At 55.3% G+C, this 21,082-nt stretch overlaps 1 protein-coding gene and 1 pseudogene across 1 annotated transcript; both read left to right on the top strand.

The window, feature by feature from the left end:
• Window positions 1-5,115: 5,115 nt before the first annotated feature.
• Window positions 5,116-6,173, top strand: LOC149327580 (uncharacterized; annotated as a pseudogene).
• Window positions 6,174-9,830: 3,657 nt separating this feature from the next.
• LOC149327581 (uncharacterized) lies at window positions 9,831-13,484 on the top strand. The gene has a single exon (XM_089564918.1). The coding sequence runs from the start codon at window positions 9,831-9,833 to the stop codon at window positions 13,482-13,484; it is 3,654 nt and encodes a 1,217-aa protein (XP_089421044.1).
• Window positions 13,485-21,082: the final 7,598 nt, after the last annotated feature.

A 21,082-nucleotide genomic window follows, 5' to 3' on the forward strand; every position in this document is an offset into this window, starting at 1 on the left:
TGGATATGGATATGGATGGATGGATGGATGGATGGATGGATGGATGGATATGGATGGATGGATGGATGGATGGATGGATGGATGGATGGATGGATATGGATGGATGGATGGATGGATGGATGGATGGATGGATGGATGGATGGATGGATGGATGGGTGGGTGGGTGGGTGGATGGATGGATCGGTGGATGGATGGACGGATGGATGGATGGATGGATGGATAGGAGTGCCCCCTTTGAAACGGGGTGGTGGTAATTGCCACCATGCTCAGCTTTTCTTTCTTTATTTTTGCTCAACTGTGTTGTCAATTCTCATTAAGATTCGCCATCTTCTTTAGCTACGGTTTCCTACACTTGTAACCTCTGCTTTTCAGCCACCAATCCTCCAATCGCTTTTTGCTAACTTTCACTGCAGATTTATTTACATGATCATTATTATCTTTAAACCCAAGGGCCTCCGGAAGAGTGACTGAGTCGGCATCGACATCTAGATGGTTTGGTTTGGTTTATGGGGTTTAACGTCCCAAAGCGACTAAGGCCATGAGAGACGCCGTATAGTGGAGGGCTCCGGAAATTTCGACCACCTGGGGTTCTTTAACGTGCACTGACATCGCACAATACACGGGCCTCTAGAATTTCTCCTCCAAAGAAATTCCAGCCGCCGCGGCCGGGATCGAACCCGCGTCCTTTGGGTCAACAGCCGAGCACCATAGCCACTGAGCCACCGCGGCGGCCACATCTAGATGGATACTATCACATTTGAGTATGAGGCGCTCAATTGTTTCCCCAGATCTACTACACACAACACATGTGTCATCATCTTCGTTACATTTCTTTTTGTAGCTGTGCGTTCTAAGACACCCTGACCTAGCTTAAAAAAAGTAGGGCACTGCTTCTTGAGTTATCATACAAGAATTCTTTCCTGATCTGTCCTTTTCCAGTATCGATATAGTTCTACACTATGTTTCTTTTCCGTTGAATTAATCCAATTTTTAACTTCCGCGTTTTTAACCTGTCGTTTAATTTCCCCGCCCTCAAGACCGACATACTTACTGGTTAGTTTTCTAGTTCTTTTCCGCCACTGTGAGTCAACGCTCTTTCTTTATAAGTATTTAAATACCTTAACTGCCTACCTGTTATCGTCCAATTTCCTCAGGCGTTCTTCATATAGTATTTTACTCTTAGCTTCCCGTGCTTCGAACGATGCCCAGCCCATATCCCCTTGCACTGCCTCGTTTGTGGTTTTGCCGTGGGCACCTATTGCTAATCTTCCAACAGCTCTCTGATTTACGTCTAATCTCTACTGAACTTCTGCCCTTAAGCGCAGAACCGCATTGCCGAAAGTAAGTCCCGGCACCATTATTCCTTTCCAAATACCTCTTAGTACTTCATATTTGTTGTACCCCCATAATGCCCTATGTTTCATTATCCCGGCGTCTCTTCGTCCTTTTGCCCTAAGAGCCTGTTCGTGCTTTTCCGTGTATATCTGCCCTTCGTTTAGCCATATCCCGAGGTATTTGTATTCGGCCACTTCGGGTATTTCGTGGCCTTGTATTGTAAGCTGATGATGATGATGATGATGATGATGATGATGATGATGATGTAGCCTTCCCTTTGTAACGGGCGGGCGCCTACCAAAGGTGCCCTGGCTGGCACACCAGGAAGCTGGCGCCACCTCCCGGAGGTGCTGGAAAGTGACCGTCGACCTGGGCAGACATCATCAAAACCGGACACCTGGTGAGTGGTTCGGGTGGGGCTGCTGCTTCCTCCCCCCTTCTCACTCTCCTCCCAGGGGCGCACAGCGCCGAGCAAAATCAAATAACAGCACTCAGTGCCCAAAACGAGATACTGCTAAAAAAATTAACGAATTGGAATCTAAAATGCACCAGCCACCTGCTCCCCCCTCTCCTCCCGCGGCTGAGGTAATGGAGAGTGAACTCGTGACGCCGAAGGCAGCAACAAGCGTGGAGACCGCATTGGAGGCCCATTTCGAGGCCCGTTTCGGGGCAACAGACGACCGATTCGCCACCATAGAAAACCAAACCTCAATGGTGGTCAACGGCGCCTCCAAATTGTAAGAGACAATCCCCGCAATGATTGCCCAACAAATTGCGCATTCCTCGCGCTCCTCGCGCAGACGTATCCGGACGCCCTCTCAAACCTCCTAGACGCCCCCCTGGTGTAGACGACGACGACAGCTGCTCGCTCTCCGCTATGGAGGACGCCTCCCTCCCCGCGAGTGCTGGTTTCGGAGCAGCGTCACTGCAACCCGTCCTTAACCTAAATGACTATGGCGAGCAGCCCTAATATCAGGCGCTCCCCAAGAACCAATTCGTCCACCCCCGTCCAAATTGTCCAGTGGAACTGTCGGGGCTTCCGCTCCCGCGCAAAGCGGGCGGATCTACGACTTTTTATTTCAACCCTCGACTCGCTTCCGGCGGTGGTTGCCCTCCAGGAGCCAGGGAGCGGCGCGACTCTTACAAATTACATCACCTTCCAGCAGGACCCCTCTTCTTGCGTCTTTGTGCATAAAAATTATACGGCTAATCTAGTCGATCCGCCGCGGTGGCTCAGTGATAAGGCGCTCGTCTTCCGAGCCGGAGTACCCGGGGTCGAACCCGACCGCGGCGGCCGCGTTTCGGTGGAGGCGAAACGCAAGAGGCGCCCGTGTGTTGTGCGATGTCAGTGCACGTTAAAGATCCCCAGGTGGTCGAAATTATTCCGGAGACCTCCACTACGGCACCTCTATCTCTCTTTCTTCTTTCACTCTCACCTACCTCCCTTCCCTTACAGCGTGGTTCAGGTGTCCGCCGATATATGTGCGACAGATACTGCGCCATTTCCTTCCCTCAAAAAAAAAAACAATCTAGTCGACTTGGAACTTCAAAATGAATACTCGTACGTGATGGTGACACTCCTTCCGCTTAAGAAACGCGATGCACCGCTCCACATACTCAACACCTACTGTTCACCCAGACTCAAAAATGTAACGTTCGCAGCACTCTAGCCGCGCTCTAAAGGCTGCGGGCAGGAACCCCCTTGTAAATGTAGGCGGTTTCAACGACCACAGTACGCTTTGGGGTTACGTGCGTGAGGAGAAGCGCGGATGCAAGCTAGCGGAACTTGCGTCCACGCTGGGCCTGACTCGCCACACCGACCCTGCGTACCCAAGGCGGGTGGGTAACTCGGTGACCCGGGATACGCGTCCAGACCTTACCTTTACCAAAAACATGACACATGCAGATTGGGCTAACACGTAGGAAACCCTCGGTAGTGACCACTGCCTTATCAATACCACCATAAGGATTAAACCACTGGCAAGACCGCATGCACAAGCTCGGCTGCCTGACTGGAATAAATTCCGGCAAAGCTACATCAATTCGGCCTCTATCCACGAGCAAGGATACCACACGTGGACACAACGATTGGTTACACACCTTCATTCGACCGAAACTCAAATTCAACTCTCGGAGGCAGTGCCGGAGGTGGACAACCACCTTCTGCACCTCTGGGAGGCGCGGCACAGGCTCATCCGCAGATGGCGCCGCCAAAAACATAATAGAAGTTTAAAATTCATATCGCCGAGCTCACCCAGCGAGCAGCAGAGTGCGCGGCCCAACTCGCCGACTCGAAATGGGAGAACCGCTGTAAAACGGCAGCCAGACAAATGTCTAGCCGGGGCCCGTGGCGCCTCTTCCGCGCCCCAATTTACCCGACTCAAACTAGTGCCGAGACACCAAAACATCTCCAACGAGCTACTCATAGCTTCGATGAAAATATTTCAAAATTAGCGTGCAAACTTCGCGACCAGTATCTTTGCACTCAACAGGACTCCCGAGGGCCCGCGTACTCGTATGCAGGTTCAGAGAACGCGGAGCTGGATCAGCCGTTCCAGCGGCACGACCTGAAGGCGGCCCTGGCTAAAATGAAACGAGGAACGGCACCAGGCCGGGACAATATAACTGTGAAACTCCTTGCCAATCTTCCCGACCCCGCCTACGAAAGCCTCCTCGCTTTCATCAACTCAATGGCTTCGTGAGGCACCCCTCCCAATAGCATGGAAGACCGCCCTGGTACCTTTCATTCCGAAAGCCGGCAAAGCCATAAACACAGACAACCACCGTCCCATCTCCCTCACGTCTTGTGCGGGAAAGCTGATGGAGACCATGGTGCAGGACAGGCTGTCTGGGCTTTTGGAAAACCAAAATGCATTCGCAGACACCATGTTCCGTTTCCGCCCTCACCGGTCTGGGCAGGACGTTCTGCTTCAACTCGACCGAGAAATACTGAACCCTGTCGGATACCCCTTCAACGATAAGGCAGTACTCGACCCAGACTTCAAGGGGGCTTTCAACAACGTCACACACGAAATTATCTTGCAACATCTCTCCCAGACCAACAGTGCACATAACACCTTTTTGTATATCAAGCATTTTCTCTACGATCGACAATCTGTCATCCGAATTCAAGACAAAGAACACGGCCCCTATCAACTGGGAACGAGAAGAACCCCACAAGGCGCGGTCCTCTCACCGTTACTTTTCAATCTGGCCATGATTGAAACTCCCGGTTCAGCTGGCGCAGGCCGAAGGCATCCAGCATGCGCTATATGCTGACGACATAACCATTTGGGCCAAACATGGATCGGTTGGAGACATTGAAGCCAACCTGCAAAAAGCGGTGGAGATCGTGGACTCCTACGCCCGCCGCTCTAGCCTGGAATGGTCCCCGTCCAAATCCGAATTTTGCACATTCGTGCGTCGCCTAAGTGCACCACCAAAATTGAACTATCTGTGGCCAGTGGCCAGATACCCGAACACGATGAGATTAGAGTACTTGGCCTCTTTATCCACAAACATCGACTGGTTGATACAACACAAGCCAAAGTGCGCAAGGCGGGGCACCAGGTTGGCCGATGGTCCGCCGGGTTTCCAACAAACTCGGGGGGTAACGGTGCAAAGACGCCTTGCGGCTGGCGCATGCTTTCGTGACCAGCCCAGTACTCTACTCGACTCCTTACCTTCACTTGCGGAAGTTTGACGAGAACGCGAGGTGATTTTCAGAAAGATGTACAAGCATGCCCTCGATCTCCCGGTGAGCACGTCCAACCAGCGCCTCATGGGCCTGGTGATTGTAAGCACTTTCGCGGAGCTCCGGGAGGCACACTAGACCACCAATACAAAACACTTTCAAAGACCCCGTCGGGACGCCACCTATTAGCCTGACTACACATCCACCACCCAAAACTGATGGAAGAGCGCGTACGCATCCCCGAAGTCTGGAGATATACGCCCTGCACCTGCGTCCTCTTCGGGCCAACATGACACGTGACGACCACAGCGGCAAGCACCTTGCGTGGACGGAGGCACTGACCCGCCACTATGGAAACAAAGCCGGAATCTTCTACGCGGACGCCTCCGGACCTCGCCATGAGGGTGGTTGGTACACGGCCGCAGTCGTCCACCAAAACGTCGTGGTGAACGGCCTAACGTTCCGAGCTCAAGACATAACACATGCGGAGGAGGTCGCCATTGCACTAGCCGCCGCAGACCAGGACTCGCGAGTCATCATTACCGACTCGAGAGGGGCCCGCAGAAATATTCAACAGGGATACATTCCTTTCTTTGCGTATCGCATCCTTCAAAACAGCGACTACCTCGGGGTCCCTGCGTTTCGAACGATCGTATGGGCTCCTGCTCACACGGGCCTCAAAGTCAATGAAACAGCAGATGCCGCCGCCCGCGCAATCACTCTCCGGACAACGTCTTCAGACACTTGAGAAACGAATCCTGAACCCAATCCTGCCCTCACGTTTCGACAAATTACTGAATTATACCAATCCGGCCACGCAAGCTATCCTACGCCCTGTAAGGGTCTTACAAACACACAGGAACGCACCCTCCTCCGTCTTTACACGAAGACACTGCTGTGCCAGGCAGTTTTAAAGCACTTTGATCCTGCATGTACTGGAAAGTATCTGTACTGTGCGGAGAAGTCTTCGGACATCTTCCACATGGTATGGGCATGTCAGTCAACCCCGAACCTCGCCCCAAAACCCAACCGCACCAGGGAGGGCTGGGAGGCAGCCCTGCTCGGCTGCTCTGACTTGGTGAGCCAGAAGGCCCTGGTCGAGTGCGCCCGAGCCGCAGCGGTCGCCAATGCGCTCTTGTACTGAGGAGCGCACCTAGTGGTTGTGAGAGGTGGTCCTTTCCGGGATACCTCAAACTTCCTCCCTATTATGTAGGCATAATAAAGTTTTTCAGAAAGACAGAGAACAACGTTGTCAATGCCTGCAGCCCACGCTCTCTCTTACCCTACGTACCTATAAGCGTAATTCAGGCGTCCACTGACCTAGGGAGCCCGCTATGCGCACTTAAAATGGCACAACGTTGTCAATGCCAACGCATGCAGCGCAGATCGGTCACTACCGCCACGTGGCCCAGCACCGTCGCACCGGTCGCCGCCTGCCGCACTCCTCGGCGGCGGCCGAGATGGAGGCGTCCGTTACGACGAGGGAGGCGTCCGCTACGTCTACAATGATCGTGGACAACCAAATGTGCGTTCAAGTTCAACCGTACTCCTCGGCGGCGGCCGAGATAGAGGCGTCCGTTACGACGAGGGAGGCGTCCGCTACGTCTACAATGATCGTGGACAACCAAATGTGCGTTCAAGTTCAAGGCAAAGAGATATCACCAGAGGAATACCACAACGACGCCGGATAGACGCTCGCGGGGGAACGCATGTCGAGGCTCCGCCAGCGGACCCCCGACGGCGGCAAGCCTGACGGACCCGGCGGGAGTCAAACAAGCCCGAAATCGAAATTCCACAAGAACGTCAGAGCCTCGGCCATCAAGGCAGCACGCATGCCAGCCATGCCACTGGAAGAGAGCAAGATAGTCGTCAGACCCAGAGGGGGACTGGACATCGTCAAGACCGGCACCACCACCGTCGCTGCGGCCATACTCGCCGCGGCCAAGATCACGAGCGAGGAAAGCGCCGCGGACACCATCTGCCCCAACACGCAACAGAACATCATGGTCGTCAGTACACCGAACGAAGACAACGCGGCTAGGTACGCTAAAATCCAGGAAATCTATATTCAAGACAACTCCTACGAAGTCAGCGCATATCGCACGGCTCCTCACGACACCGTAAAGGGCGTCATCAGAGGCATCCCCATCGATGCGAGCACCTACGAGATAGATAGGAACATCGTCAACGAGAGAAACCCGCTAGCAGTGGGCGCAAAGAGGATCGGCAGCACGACCACCGCGATCGTGGTGTTCCAGGGACCCAAGGTACCGAACTTCGTCCGATACGGAGTCACCCTGATACCGTGCCGCCTCTACAGGAAACAGATCGACGTTTGCAACCAGTGCGGCCGAGTGGGACACCGAAAGGACGTGTGCCCGACCCCCAATATCAAAACGTGCCTGGCCTGCGGACTCGCCAACCCCAAAGAAGACCATGGCTGTACCCCTAAATGTAAGCTGTGCGCGGACGAACACCCTACCGGAGACCGAACGTGCAAGGCGAAATACAAGATCCCCTAAGTAGTGCGCAAACGACAATGGGAGCGCCGACAGGCCGAACGCCAGCTGCTGTCGGAGAGCGATTTCCCGCCACTCGACAAGCCGCCAGCTGCGGGAAAGTCAAGGACTCCATCTGAGAACCGCGCGCCAAATTCCAGAGACAGCAGCTGCAAGAGAAGCCTCAGTAGGAAAAGGTCACCATCACGTGAGCGAGTCAGCTGGGCTGACGCAGCTAAAGGGAACAATATAAGGAACGCGCATGAAATCACCGAAGCCACGAAGAAAGACGATATAAACAAGATGCGAGAAGCCAACGAGACATTAAGACAAGAGAACGCGGCGCTGCGCACGACCATCAACAGCCTCACGAGAGAGATCGCCGAGATCCGTAAGTTGCTGCAATGCAACAACGAGCCTCCACAGAGACTCACGCCAAGCACAAGCACTACCGACGAAACAACCATGAACACCCAGGAGACAGCCGTAGAGGAACCGGCACCTAAGAAGCGAGCCGTCGAGGCCACGCGCAAGCAAACAGAGAAAATCGAATCGACAACCCCGAGGCCAAATTCGAAGCGAAGTTCACCAAACTCGAACAATTAATCACGGCGAATGTAGAGGGCTAGCATGCGCCATGTGTGTTTATTCCCCCCTCCCCCCTCCTTTCTTCGCGGCTAAGGAAGGGGGGCTTCGTCGTTGAGCGGGCCCCAGGGAGATATGGGGATGCGCGCGGTCTCATTAGGAGCGCCCATCTTTCTGTCGCCTTTGGTGTCGCCGCTGCAGAACCCGGAGAGCCCCCGGCGGGGGGGGGGGGGGGGGGGGGGGGCTGCGAGGAGAGCGCAAAGTGGGCAGCAGCCAGCAGCGAAGCGGGCTCACCCAAGCCTCCCATTGTCCCCTTTTTGGGGAAGGACGCGTGTTCCTCGCCGGGACCACTTTGTGCCAGTGCACAAAGAACCAAGAGCATAAAAAGGTCAAGCTGCCGTTTCATCTTACGCCGACAGCTCAACGCGGCTTCACAAACACCACTTGCGGCCCAATTAAGTTTCGGACGCTTCGTTCGGAGGTTCGACCGCTTTTCTTTTGAGAAGAGAACACTGCCGAACGAAGCGGGGTCCGGTGCGTCCGGATGAATGGGAGCTGTGGGCGGCGGTGCAGCTGGCTGGCGTCCGGGATAGCCCCGAGGCTCGACGACAACGCGGGCTCAAGAAACGGGCCGCGCGCAGAAGACGCCGCCGCACAGGACGAGCACTGCCACCTGCTTAATTGGGGACAGTGGCGGCCGCTTGACTTATGTCGCCGCCCCGACCCCGGAGGACAACTGGTGGCTTCGGCAGTCCATTGTGATCCGACTCTTATCGGAAAGTGGATCTGCGCTCCCGGGCGATGTTTGCGACAGTCGCAGCTGGGTTGGGGCCGACAATTGCCCTAGTGCCGGGAAGCGTCAAGGTCACGGGGACTGGGGAGACAAACGTACCCGTGGCAGTGTTTTGACATGTCGTTCTTATGTGTTTTGCTTTTTCTTTCCATAGGGGAGAGAGTTTGTTTACTACGGTGGAAGTGTGGGGCGGGGCACGTAACCCGGGGGGCCAATCCGTATGTGTGTGAATTCTCGGAATGTACGGTGTTTTAAGGGAAAATGATGCCCTTTTTACAATATGTACATTTGAGAGAGAGTTATGTGCCTTAAGGAAGTTGGAGGGCGGACCACGCGGCTAAAAACCAATCGTGTTAAGGGTTTGACACGATTGGATGCTGATGAATGTGGGCCGGGCCCATGTGTCTTTAAAACTGGGTCCCGGAGCCCGGAAGAGGGGTTCTGGGCTACGGAGATAGATGTAACGCATCTTCGGCTATGCCGAGTAGGGGCCTCCCCTAAATGTTAGCCAGTTCCATGTTGTTGTGGTGCGCACTGCTCAACTTGTATATATATGTAAACTATTGTATATAAAGATTCAAGTTATATCCCCTGCAAGTTCTCTGTTGTTTGCAAGTATCATCTCCTATAGACCTTCAGCCTTCAAGTAATAACAAGCCGTCTCCGACGGGGCACCCCTGGTGCAGAAGAAAGAAGAGAAAAAGAACCTATTCGCTTTTTGGTAGAAGAAAGAGCGAAACTTTACTGCGAACATCGCAGCAGTGACAGCAATGAAACAAACAATGGAGATCTACCAAGCCGAGAACACGAACAGATTCGCCTACATCGAAAGGACCCTACAGCCGATAGTGCGCCACCAGTCGTTTGCGCTCCTCTTCGCGCAACACCCACCCAACCAGGGAACCGCGTACACACCAACGCAACCATGGCTGCCAACGCAACAACAGCAGCAGCCGTAACAGCGTGGCAGTGGAACTGTCGCGGCGGCCTCGGAAGGAAGAAGGCAGTCATCCAACAGCACATCGCACATGCCGCGCGCAAACCAGACGTGATCCTATTACAAGAAACGCTCACCGACGCACCGTCCCTGCCCGGCTACAGAGTGCACAAGGGCCAGCCCGACGGGAGAGGCCTGTGCACCCTGGTCAGGAAAGGAATCACGTTCGTTGAGTACGAGCTGCAAAGCAATATCAAGATCGAGCACACACTCACCGAAATCATCCCGGGCAAGAAGAGAAAAGGAAGCATTTTTCTGCTCAACATATACAGCAACCCATCGCAGAGAAAACAGAGATTCAAAACAATACTACACAGAGCCAGCACCGCGGCAGGCCGCAACACGCTAATCGTCTACGGCGACTTCAACGCGATGAACCCGGCCTGCGGCTACAACAAGTACACAGCAAAGCGCCGCGACCTGTACCAAGACGCCATGGAACTCGACTTCACCCTCATCATGGACCAGGCGCACCCGACGAGAATCGGTAACTCTGTGTCCCGGGACACCACTCCGGACCTCACGTTCGTCAAGAACGACGTCCGGGGCGCGATCACCTGGCGAAACACGGGAACCGACCTCGGCAGCGACCACACCATCGTGGAAATCAGCATACCGGAACACAACGACACCAGCATCAAAACACACAGATGGGTAGACTGGGATGCCTTCCGAGACGCCAGAAGCCAGAAGACAGACGCTGACGGCGAGATCGAAGACATAGAGACGTGGACGGCCGAAATCACCAAGAGCGTACGCGACGCGACCAAAGAAATTGAAACGGACGCTGCGATTGATAAAGTTGACAGCCGGCTGGCGCATCTCATCGAAGCCAAGCAGTCAATACTCAGTCGCTGGAAGAACCAACGGCTCAACCGCAGACTCAGAAAGAAGGTGGCGGAGGTCAACCGAGCGATCGAGGAGCACTGCCGCGCTCTATGCACGCAACAGTGGATCGAGATCTGCAACGCGGCAGGCGGGCAGATGCATAGCGGGAAGACGTGGAACCTGCTGCGGCACCTGCTCGACGAAACCAAGACCAAGTCGCACCAAAGGGACAGACTCGCCAAGCTCATACATCGGGCTGTCTCGGTACAGGGCGCTGATGCAGTCACCAGGCGCATCAATGACAAATACCTGCCCACTACGCCCACCGAACAACACGCGCCGTACGGCGGCCTACCCAACGCGAAGCTCGATCGTGACATCGACGTCGAGGAGGTCCGCGCGGCCCTGCACGCCCTCAACAGCCGGTCGGCAGCTGGCCCGGACCTCGTCACGAACAAGGCGCTCAAGAACCTCGACGACGGCTCGATTGAGAACCTCGCAAAATACTTCAACAAGTGCTGGAGAGCGGGCGCGCTACCAAAGCAGTGGAAGACAGCCAAGACTATCCTGATGATACCCAAGCCGGGGAAGCCACCGGACACGGACAAAATTCGGCCCATCTCGCTCACGTCCTGCGTGGGCAAGGTGCTGGAGCACGTCCTGCTCAACAGGGGGCAAGACTACCTGGGACGAGAGGGGCTGTATCCGGCCACGGTGATCGGCTTTAGACAGCACCTCAGCACGCAGGACGCGATGCTGCAGCTCAAATACCAAATCATAGACAATGGCGGCAGCGCCCGCGACAACAAGGCAATCCTGGGTCTCGACCTAAAGAGCGCCTTTGATAATGTGAAACACTCGGCGATTCTGTCCCAAGTCTCTAAGCTCAACATGGGCGAAAGATCCTACAACTACATCAAGGACTTCCTCACGGACAGGACCGCCCAGCTACGAGCAGGCGACCTACAAACGCAAGAGAAGAAGCTCGGGAGCACCGGCACACCGCAGGGATCGGTCATTTCGCCGATGCTGTTCAACCTGGTAATGATCGGAGTGGCCGAGAAGCTCGCGGACATCGAAGACGTCAGGCACACCATCTACGCGGACGATATCACACTGTGGGTGACCGGCGGCAGCGACGCCCACATCGAGGGCGCTCTGCAAGCCGCCGTCGACGCGATAGAAGACCACCTGGAAGGCACCGGCTTGAGATGTTTGCCGAGCAAATCGGAGCTCCTCATACTCCCACCTACCAACAATGGCAGATGCAAGACCAGACAACGCGAATGCGAAAAAATCAGAATCGTAACCAAATCCGGCAACGTGATCCCCGAGGTCAGCAAAATCAGGATCCTAGACATGGTCATCGAAAAGCATGGAAGAAACGGCGAAACCATCGCCCGTCTCACGGCAAAAGCGGCCAACGCTATGCGACTCCTCAAAAGAGTCACTTCCCGGAAGGCTGGCATGAGAGAGGAGAGCCTAATCAGGCTCGTCCAATCCTTCATCATCAGCCACGTCGCGTACGTTGCAGCCTACCATAGATGGCTGCAACACGAACGCAACAAAATTAATGTAATCATCAGGAGAGCGTACAAGGCGGCGCTGGGCCTGTTCGAGTCCACGAGCACGACCCGCCTCTTACAACTCGGGATCCACAACACGCTCGAAGAAATAGCCGAAGCGCAACGGACCTCTCAACTGGAGCGGCTGTCCACGACCAAAACCGGGAGGAAGATACTGGACGACCTGGGAATAGGACACTCGAACGACGCGGAGACGAAGCTCCCCGTCCCCGAAGAGGTCCGACGCCAGACCAGAATCGACCCCATACCCAAGAGCATGAACCCCGAGTATAACAAGGAAAGAAGAGCGGCGAGGGCCAAGGCTCTCATCGACCTGCACGCCAACGACGAGCACGCGCGGTACGTGCACGCGGCCGAATACCAACGGAACGCCTTCGCAGCGGTCGTCATAGAGGCGTCGACCGGCGCCACGAGGACGGCAGCGAGCGTGAGAGGCGCCGGAGCGGAACAAGCGGAGGAGGTGGCCATCGCCCTGGCAATCGCCGACGTAGACTGCTACACGGTGCTGAGTGACTCGAGACAGGCGGTGGGAAACTTCGCCAAAGGCCAAGTCTGCAGGGAGGCCGAGCGCTTACTACGAGCGACTAAACTGCAAGACAGAAGAGTAAGAATCAAGTGGTTTCCGGCGCACGCGGGCGACGCGTCGGAACGCAGTGCGAACCACAATGAGACGGCACATGCAGCGGCGCGAGCGCTAACCAACCGCGCCCCGGCAACACACTGTCCGACGTGGTTCGGAGCCAAGGACCGCATGACCGACTACAGCGAAATCACGAAGGCCTACCGCCTGGCTCGCAGGACTCTCCCACCCCCGCACCCGAGGCTGAGTCGAGCGGAGGCGGTACTACTGAGACAGCTCCAGACCGGATCGCTACCGAGCCCGGGACTGATGCATCGCATGTACCCCGAGACCTACCCGACCGATACGTGTAGAGTCTGCCGGAGGGAGCCGGCAGATCACACGCACATCTTGTGGGACTGCATCAGAAATCCAAAGGAAGCAAGATCAGAAACAATCCCGTCGCGGCTGGAGGCAGCCGCGAAGAGCAACGACCATGACCAACAGCTATGGGCCGTCCAGCAGGTCCTCGGGGCGCTCGAAAGGCAGGGACCCAGCGAGCCGGCAACGGCGAGCGGAGACCCGCGCCGAGTAACGGCAGCCTCGTAGACGATGCAGGCCCTCGTCGGGGCGCGCGAGCGCCCAACTGCAGGCACAAATAAAGTTTACTCCAATCCAATCCAATAACGTAAAGCACGATTTAGGTGTCCACTGTTCCAAGAAGGCAGTTATGCGCCTTTGCTTTGCTTTCCAAGCTCGCTCCATTGGTTTCGCCGCTTAAAGCGCGACTAAGGTGCCCACTGCTAGTTACAACGGACAACGGCGACGGCGACGCCGCGAGACGGGCGCCAAAGAGACTGCGCTCTAAAAAAATTCGTTGAGCTTACTGTCAGCATCCCATCTGTTATGCAGTCATTAGTTCGTAGGGTGTGAGCCAATCCTCAACTTCATGATCATCGGTTCCGCTGAAGATGGCGGGGTCCCGCTGGGAAGGAAGCCGGCAAAGATGGCGGCTGGTCCCACTTGAAGAGATTGGACGTTGACGCCCTCGGCCATCGCGGGAGGAGCTGACAGCATGCGGCTGCGGAGCATGAGGGCGAAATGATGGCACCCGGTGCATACACGAAATGTGAGGCAGGGATTTGATATTATTCCGGAGTCATCCACTACGGCACTTGTTGCTGTTGTTAGCCTATGAAAAGATGGCACATACCTACACTGCGGGATCGGCCAAGAATGGGGAGGCGGAGGTTGCTATTCACCTGTACAAATTAAAGGAAAAGGAAACAACATGGAAGAGCAACACCGGTAGATTGTACCACTATCAGGGCAGGGACTGAAAAGAGGTAAGGTTTTGGACGGAAAACAGAGAGAGAGAGAAAAAAGAAGGAAGCGATTAATTTAAAATGTAATCAAACATACAGAAGAAAATATTGTAACTTCTAGCAAAATGTGAGGCAGACGCAGCCTCTTTCCCCGAAAAAAATTTTAGACCAGTTTCAATTTATTCAGAGAAGCTTGGTAAATGCGAGCTTCGTTGAAAGAAGCCTGAGGTCAGCGAATTCAAACAGGCTGTAGCGCTGAGCGATGAAAACGCGGCTGACGCGTTTGCCCGTATTCTACAAGAAGGAAGTGAACGGCAATGGCGATTTCTTATTACCCGCCGCACCTGCTCAGTGGTTAAGGCGCTCTACTGAGGTTCGAACTTGAACGCGGCGGCCGCGTTTCGATGGAGGTGCAACGCAAAAGGCGTCCGTATGCTGTGCGATGTCAGCGCATGTTGAAAGATCCCCAGGTGTTCGAAATTGTTCCCGAGACCTCCACTACGGCAGCTCTTCTCTCTTTCTTCTTTCACTCCCACCTTCCTCCCTTCCCTCACGGTGCGGTTCGGGTGTTCACCGAGACAAGGAAGCCACATGCTCGTCATTTCCTTTCCTCAAAAACCAAAAATGATGCGTGCGATATGCGCGAGCCACGATAAGAGAGCGAGTGTCTTGGCCACTCCCCCGTAGTGGGTATATGCCATTTTATTTGAGGACAACCAGCCAACGAGCGCACAGGCACAGCTGCCTTGGAAATACGACTGCTGACCACTAGCTGCAGACACGTCAACGCAGATGTCATCGCCTACGTTCAATGGCTACAGTCGTCGTTCGGTGGAAGAAGGCCACCCCCACGCTGGGGGCGCCACCGGGATGCAGGCGACCGTGTATGAAAGGGAGCTTCAACGAGAGCCGCCTTTCAGTGGAGACGAGTCGAGCAGACCGCAGCCTTCCGCGTCTGACGACGTCCCTCCAACCGTGAAGCGGGACGCGGTGAGCACCTGGTGTGCCTGCCTTGCTTCCGCCGTCCTGGTGGTGATCGTCGGCACGCGGTTGATGTTCATCGCCCGGCGACTCTCCGCGGACGGCCTCGCCTCATTGGAGACCGCGCGAAGTCCGGCCGCCCACGGAAACAACCGCAGATGTCGTCGGCAACGTGGAACGGCTGCAGTCGTCGTTCGGTGGAAGATGGCCACCCTGACGCTGCGATCGCTACAGGAACGCAGGCGGCTGCGGCTGAAACGGCGCTTCAACGACACCCGCCTGGCGTGGAGACGAGCCCGGCAGGCCGCAGCCTTCCGCGCCTGACGGTGTCCTTCCAAGGGTCAACTCGGACGCGGTGCGCATCTAGAGGGCCTGCGTTGCTTACGCCGTCCTGGTGATGATCGTGGCTACGTCATGCGTCGTCGGCACGCGGATGGTGTTCATCGCCCGGCGACTCTCCGCGGACGGCCTCGCCTCATTGGAGACCGCGCGAAGTCCGGCCGCCCACGGTAACAACCGCAGATGTCGTCGCCAACGTGGAACGGCTGCAGTCGTCGTTCGGTGGAAGATGGCCACCCTGACGCTGCGATCGCTACAGGAACGCAGGCGGCTGCGGCTGAAACGGCGCTTCAACGACACCGGCCTGGCAGTGGAGACGAGCCCGGCAGGCCGCAGCCTTCCGCGCCTGACGGTGTCCTTCCAAGGGTCAACTCGGACGCGGTGCGCATCTAGAGGGCCTGCGTTGCTTACGCCGTCCTGGGGATGATCGTGGCTACGTCATGCGTCGTCAGCACGCGGATGGTGTTCATCAACCGGCGACTCTCCGAGGACGGCCTCGCCTCATTGGAGACCGCGCGAAGTCCGGCCGCCCACGGTAACAACCGCAGATGTCGTCGCCAACGTGGAACGGCTGCAGTCGTCGTTCGGTGGAAGATGGCCACCCTGACGCTGCGATCGCTACAGGAACGCAGGCGGCTGCGGCTGAAACGGCGCTTCAACGACACCCGCCTGGCAGTGGAGACGAGCCCGGCAGGCCGCAGCCTTCCGCGCCTGACGGTGTCCTTCCAAGGGTCGACTCGGACGCGGTGCGCATCTAGAGGGCCTGCGTTGCTTACGCCGTCCTGGGGATGATCGTGGCTACGTCATGCGTCGTCGGCACGCGGATGGTGTTCATCAACCGGCGACTCTCCGAGGACGGCCTCGCCTCATTGGAGACCGCGCGAAGTCCGGCCGCCCACGGTAACAACCGCAGATGTCGTCGCCAACGTGGAACGGCTGCAGTCGTCGTTCGGTGGAAGATGGCCACCCTGACGCTGCGATCGCTACAGGAACGCAGGCGGCTGCGGCTGAAACGGCGCTTCAACGACACCCGCCTGGCAGTGGAGACGAGCCCGGCAGGCCCCAGCCTTCCGCGCCTGACGGTGTCCTTCCAAGGGTCAACTCGGACGCGGTGCGCATCTAGAGGGCCTGCGTTGCTTACGCCGTTCTGGTGATGATCGTGGCTACGTCATGCGTCGTCGGCACGCGGCTGATGTTCATCGCCTGGCGACTGTCCGCGGCAGGCCTCGCCCACGGGACCAAGTGGGGAGCTCCGTTGACGTAACTGCCGGGCTGCCTCTGCGGTGTCGTGACAGGTGCAATGCTCTGGAGCCTCGGGAACGTAGTCGCTGTCAGTGCTAACGCTACGTCCGTTTTGTCCGCCGTGGCTTGTGCCAAGGATAAACTGCTACTCTAAATGTACGTTAGTGAAATTATGTAGTAAAATATGTTTCTGAATAAACGAATGATTACAAGGCACGAACTTCAAGCTATGTCTGATAGCAACGCCTGGAAAAAGGCGTGCGTTAGTCAGACGAGTTTTCTGCAGACTTCAGCCATGTTCTCCGCAATGTTTTGCATATTCCGTGGTGGGATGTGAAGAATTCTGCTTCTCCAGGTGCTCAGAAAAGCATAAACAAAGCATCTTCTGCTTTGAAGATGAGAGAGCAAAGTTTATTATTAGAAATTGGTGGCACGCCCCTGGGTCCCCGCACGACAGCCTGTGCTTTCGAGTGTTTATGTTCCTGAGGTCCATGACGTGTTTCATATTGTTTTGGTCTGAAATTATGGTTGAATTTCGATGGAGGCGAAATTCTAGAGGCCCGTGTACTGGGCGATGTCAGTGCACGTTAAAGAACCACAGGGGGTCGAAATTTCCGGAGCCCTTCACTACGGCGTCTCTCATAGCCTGAGTCGCTTTGGGACGTTAAACCCCGTAAACCAAACCAAACCAATTAAAGTAGAATGAGGATTGTTATGATATACCGACCTGAAAATTGGCAGTGCACTTCAGAAAAATTCTGGCCAATTATGCAACTGCGTAAGAACGCAGAAATATCCGGAGGCGCCAGAGTGCATTTGAAGTGTTTTCGTAGATTTCAGCCCCAGTTTTGGCACCCCGTCATAGAAATTGACGAGGAGTCGCTTTAATTAGCAGTCATTCGCTGTAACCATTGGCTGGGATCCCTTTTCGCCCGTGTGCTGTGCGATGTCAGCACATGTCAAAAGAGCCCCAGGTGATTGAAATTTCCTAATAGCAGTCGACTACGGTTTCCCTCATAACCTGAGTCGCTACAGACTACAAATTTTTGTGGATCGCGGCGGCAGCCATGGCCGGACTGATGACGATGCTGGTCTTGTTCTTCCCGGTTGAGCAGCAGTGCCTCCCAGGAATCTGTACTTTTGTTCGGCTTTCCAAAGCTAAGACAAGTCCACAACGTGTGGACCAAGTTCGCGATTCCATCGCTTTTCTTGCACAGAGGGCTAAACAACTCGGAACGCCATTTGCTTGACAGCAGCGGATTCGGAAAGATTCCTGTTTGCAGTTTCCTACACGCTACCTCTTCTCTCAGAAAGTTTCTTGTGTGCACTTGTGGACGAGTGAGGTTCCAGCCTGAAATCATTAAGAATTTCCTCGTACGATTAAATTCTTCAGGAAATGTAGGTGCTCCTGTCCCGACTGGGATCCCGGACCTCTTGCCAGCGTGTGCGCGTTCTCGTTGCCTCGTAACCCTTGATGCGCCGGCGTCCAAGCCAACGCGACCTGCTCTGCCGAAGCTTGGCCGACTGCGAGAGTTTTAAGGCGGAAGTCCTCAATGCCTAAGCAGTTGTGTTGGCAGATATGTCAGCGTTTTCACGGGTGTACACCGAGATATGTGGGGCAGTTACTTCTTAACTTCTTTTCCTCTAATACAGTTTTCAGTTTCTTACGGCCCCCCTTTCTGTTTCTTCTTCACTCCTACTGCCTCCCTTCCTGTACGTTGCGGTTCAGGTGTCCACCAAGATGACAGAAAATTACTGCGCCATTTCCTTTCTTCAAAAAAAATCTTTGCCTCTCCCGTAACCAAGAGTAGAGTAAGCATGAAATGCTTGCGGGCAGCAGAGGCGAGCAGTCTTCAGCTATGGCGTATCACTCGCGAAGCGATCGCTTTCCGCAAGACGCTTCCTACCTCTCCTTTCATCGGGCTCCATTGCTCGGCTTCAGCAGCTATGACGGTGGCGGCATTGAAATGCAAGACGATGCAGAAGCGTACGCGGACACGACGAGACGCAGGTCTGACTAGAATGTGTATGCAGCGCGTTCGAAACTGTGTAGCCGGGGGGGGGGGGGGGGGGGGGGGGCTGCTGGTCCCACGAAGGGCCCCCCCCGCCCCGCTGTACAGCCCGTCAGCAGCAGCCACCAGCTGGGCGGCGAGCGGTACCACGAGGCTCACAGTTCAACAGCCAGGTAAAGTGCGTAGAGGCGGAAGCGTTTTCCGCACCACTTTGCCTATGTGACACTGGTGACGTCACCACTAGATTACGGCACACATAACTGATGACGAAGTAATGACGAATGACTAATTAGTGACTGATTACTGATTAATGACTAAAAAAATTTAGGGGGGCGCTTTGTTGGCCTAAAGTGCGGTGAGTCGGAAGCCTTAAGCACGGTGGTGCTGCTTGTGTCACTGATGTGTGGTTAAGATGTTAAACTTCGCTGCTAAGAGTGGAACGCGACAGCGTCTTTCAACGCTGCCAGGGAATCCACAGAACGCCATCGCCCATTCGGCTCTATGCCTTGCTCGTCCGTAAATTGGTTTTTGAGGAAAGGAAATGTATGTCCCGCATATCTCGGTGGACACCTGAACCTCGCCGTAATGGGAAGGGAGGAAGATGGGAGTGAACGCAGACACCGTATTTACTAGACGCGCCTTTGTTCATGCCAAACCATCGAGCTGGCGTGGCGGAGTGGTAGCGTTCTCGTCTCGCACTCCGGAGGCCCTGGTTCGATTCCCCAACTCGACCAATTATATACTCGGTTTTTATTTATCAGGTCTGACTAGAAAGGTTAATTAGGCTACTTGGTCAATTAAGCAATTAACTAACCTCAGTCCCACTAACTTGGAGCACCACTCTACCATCCCTTTAATTGGTTGCATGGCATCTTGCCAAAGTACAGTTGGCTCGTTTGAAATTCGCGCACTGTGACGTCATGACCATTTCGAGCAATTGAAAAGCGTGACATTTCTGTCGACAACTCCTGCTTACAACGATGAGGCATTAAAGGCTTCCGCCTTAAAATACTGATTAACTGCTAATTACTGACGCTTAAGCTTCGCCTTTAGGAGTGGAACGCAACAGTGTTGTGGCGCTGCCAGGCAGTCCACGGAACGCCACCATCCGTTCGGCGCGATGCCTTGCCCTTTGAACGCGACGCTTTTTGAGGAAACGAAATTAGGCAGTAATTCTCTGTCATCTCGGTGGACACCCGAACCGCACCGTAAAGGAAGGGAGGAACGCCACCACCCGTTCGGCGCGACGACTTGCCCTTTGAACGCAACGCTTTTTGAGGAAATGAAATGGCGCAGTAATTCTCTGTCATCTCGGTGGACACCCGAACCGCACCGTACAGGAAGGGAGGAACGCCACCACCCGTTCGGCGCGACGACTTGCCCTTTGAACGCAACGCTTTTTGAGGAAATGAAATGGCGCAGTAATTCTCTGTCATCTCGGTGGACACCCGAACCGCACCGTACAGGAAGGGAGGAACGCCACCACCCGTTCGGCGCGACGACTTGCCCTTTGAACGCAACGCTTTTTGAGGAAATGAAATGGCGCAGTAATTCTCTGTCATCTCGGTGGACACCCGAACCGCACCGTACAGGAAGGGAGGAACGCCACCACCCGTTCGGCGCGACGACTTGCCCTTTGAACGCAACGCTTTTTGAGGAAAGGAAATGGAGCAGTAATTCTCTGTCATCTCGGTGGACACCCGAACCGCACCGTACAGGAAGGGAGGAACGCCACCACCCGTTCGGCGCGAAGCAACCGGCGCTTGTATGCCGGTCCTGTAGGAGGGCTTAGATTGTCTCGTTAAGTCTCGTACAGTGCCCGGATGCTCTCGTTTCAGCTCCGGGATGTGTGGAATTCAGTGCACGGATGTTGGCTGTCGGTCTCGGCAAGACGTCACCACACTGCCGACAACGGGAGCTAGAAGCATTTCGTGCTTAATACCGAAGACACTGGAAACTCTGTGTGCTTCGCGAAAGCCTTGTCAACCCACTGCCGCTTCCCCAAACCGCTTGGCGCGGAATCACTCACTCGAATCTCACTCACTCAACTGCAACGAGACGTCTGGCAAAGGGGCGGCGGTGCCACCGCCGACGCGCGCGCGCTCGTTCTACCGCACTGTGTGGCGTCACGGTTGCTATGCACAGCTACCCACCGGCGCGGTTTTGCTGCTTGTGTCACTAATGTGTGGTTAAGGTCTTAAGCTTCGCCTCTAAGAGTGGAACGCGACAGCGTCTTGCAACGCTTCCAGGGAGCCCACAGAACGTCGTCGCCCGTGCGGCTCTACGCCTTGTTCGCCGGTAAATTGGT

This window comes from Amblyomma mixtum, chromosome 10 (assembly GCF_055824585.1).
Source record: "Amblyomma mixtum isolate Tamu chromosome 10, ASM5582458v1, whole genome shotgun sequence".
NCBI classification, from domain to species: Eukaryota; Metazoa; Arthropoda; class Arachnida; order Ixodida; family Ixodidae; genus Amblyomma; species Amblyomma mixtum.

Excerpts from the sequence above, each read along its gene's own strand:
- LOC149327581 (XM_089564918.1), top strand. The coding sequence starts at position 9,831 with ATGGCTGCCAACGCAACAACAGCAGCAGCCGTAACAGCGTGGCAGTGG.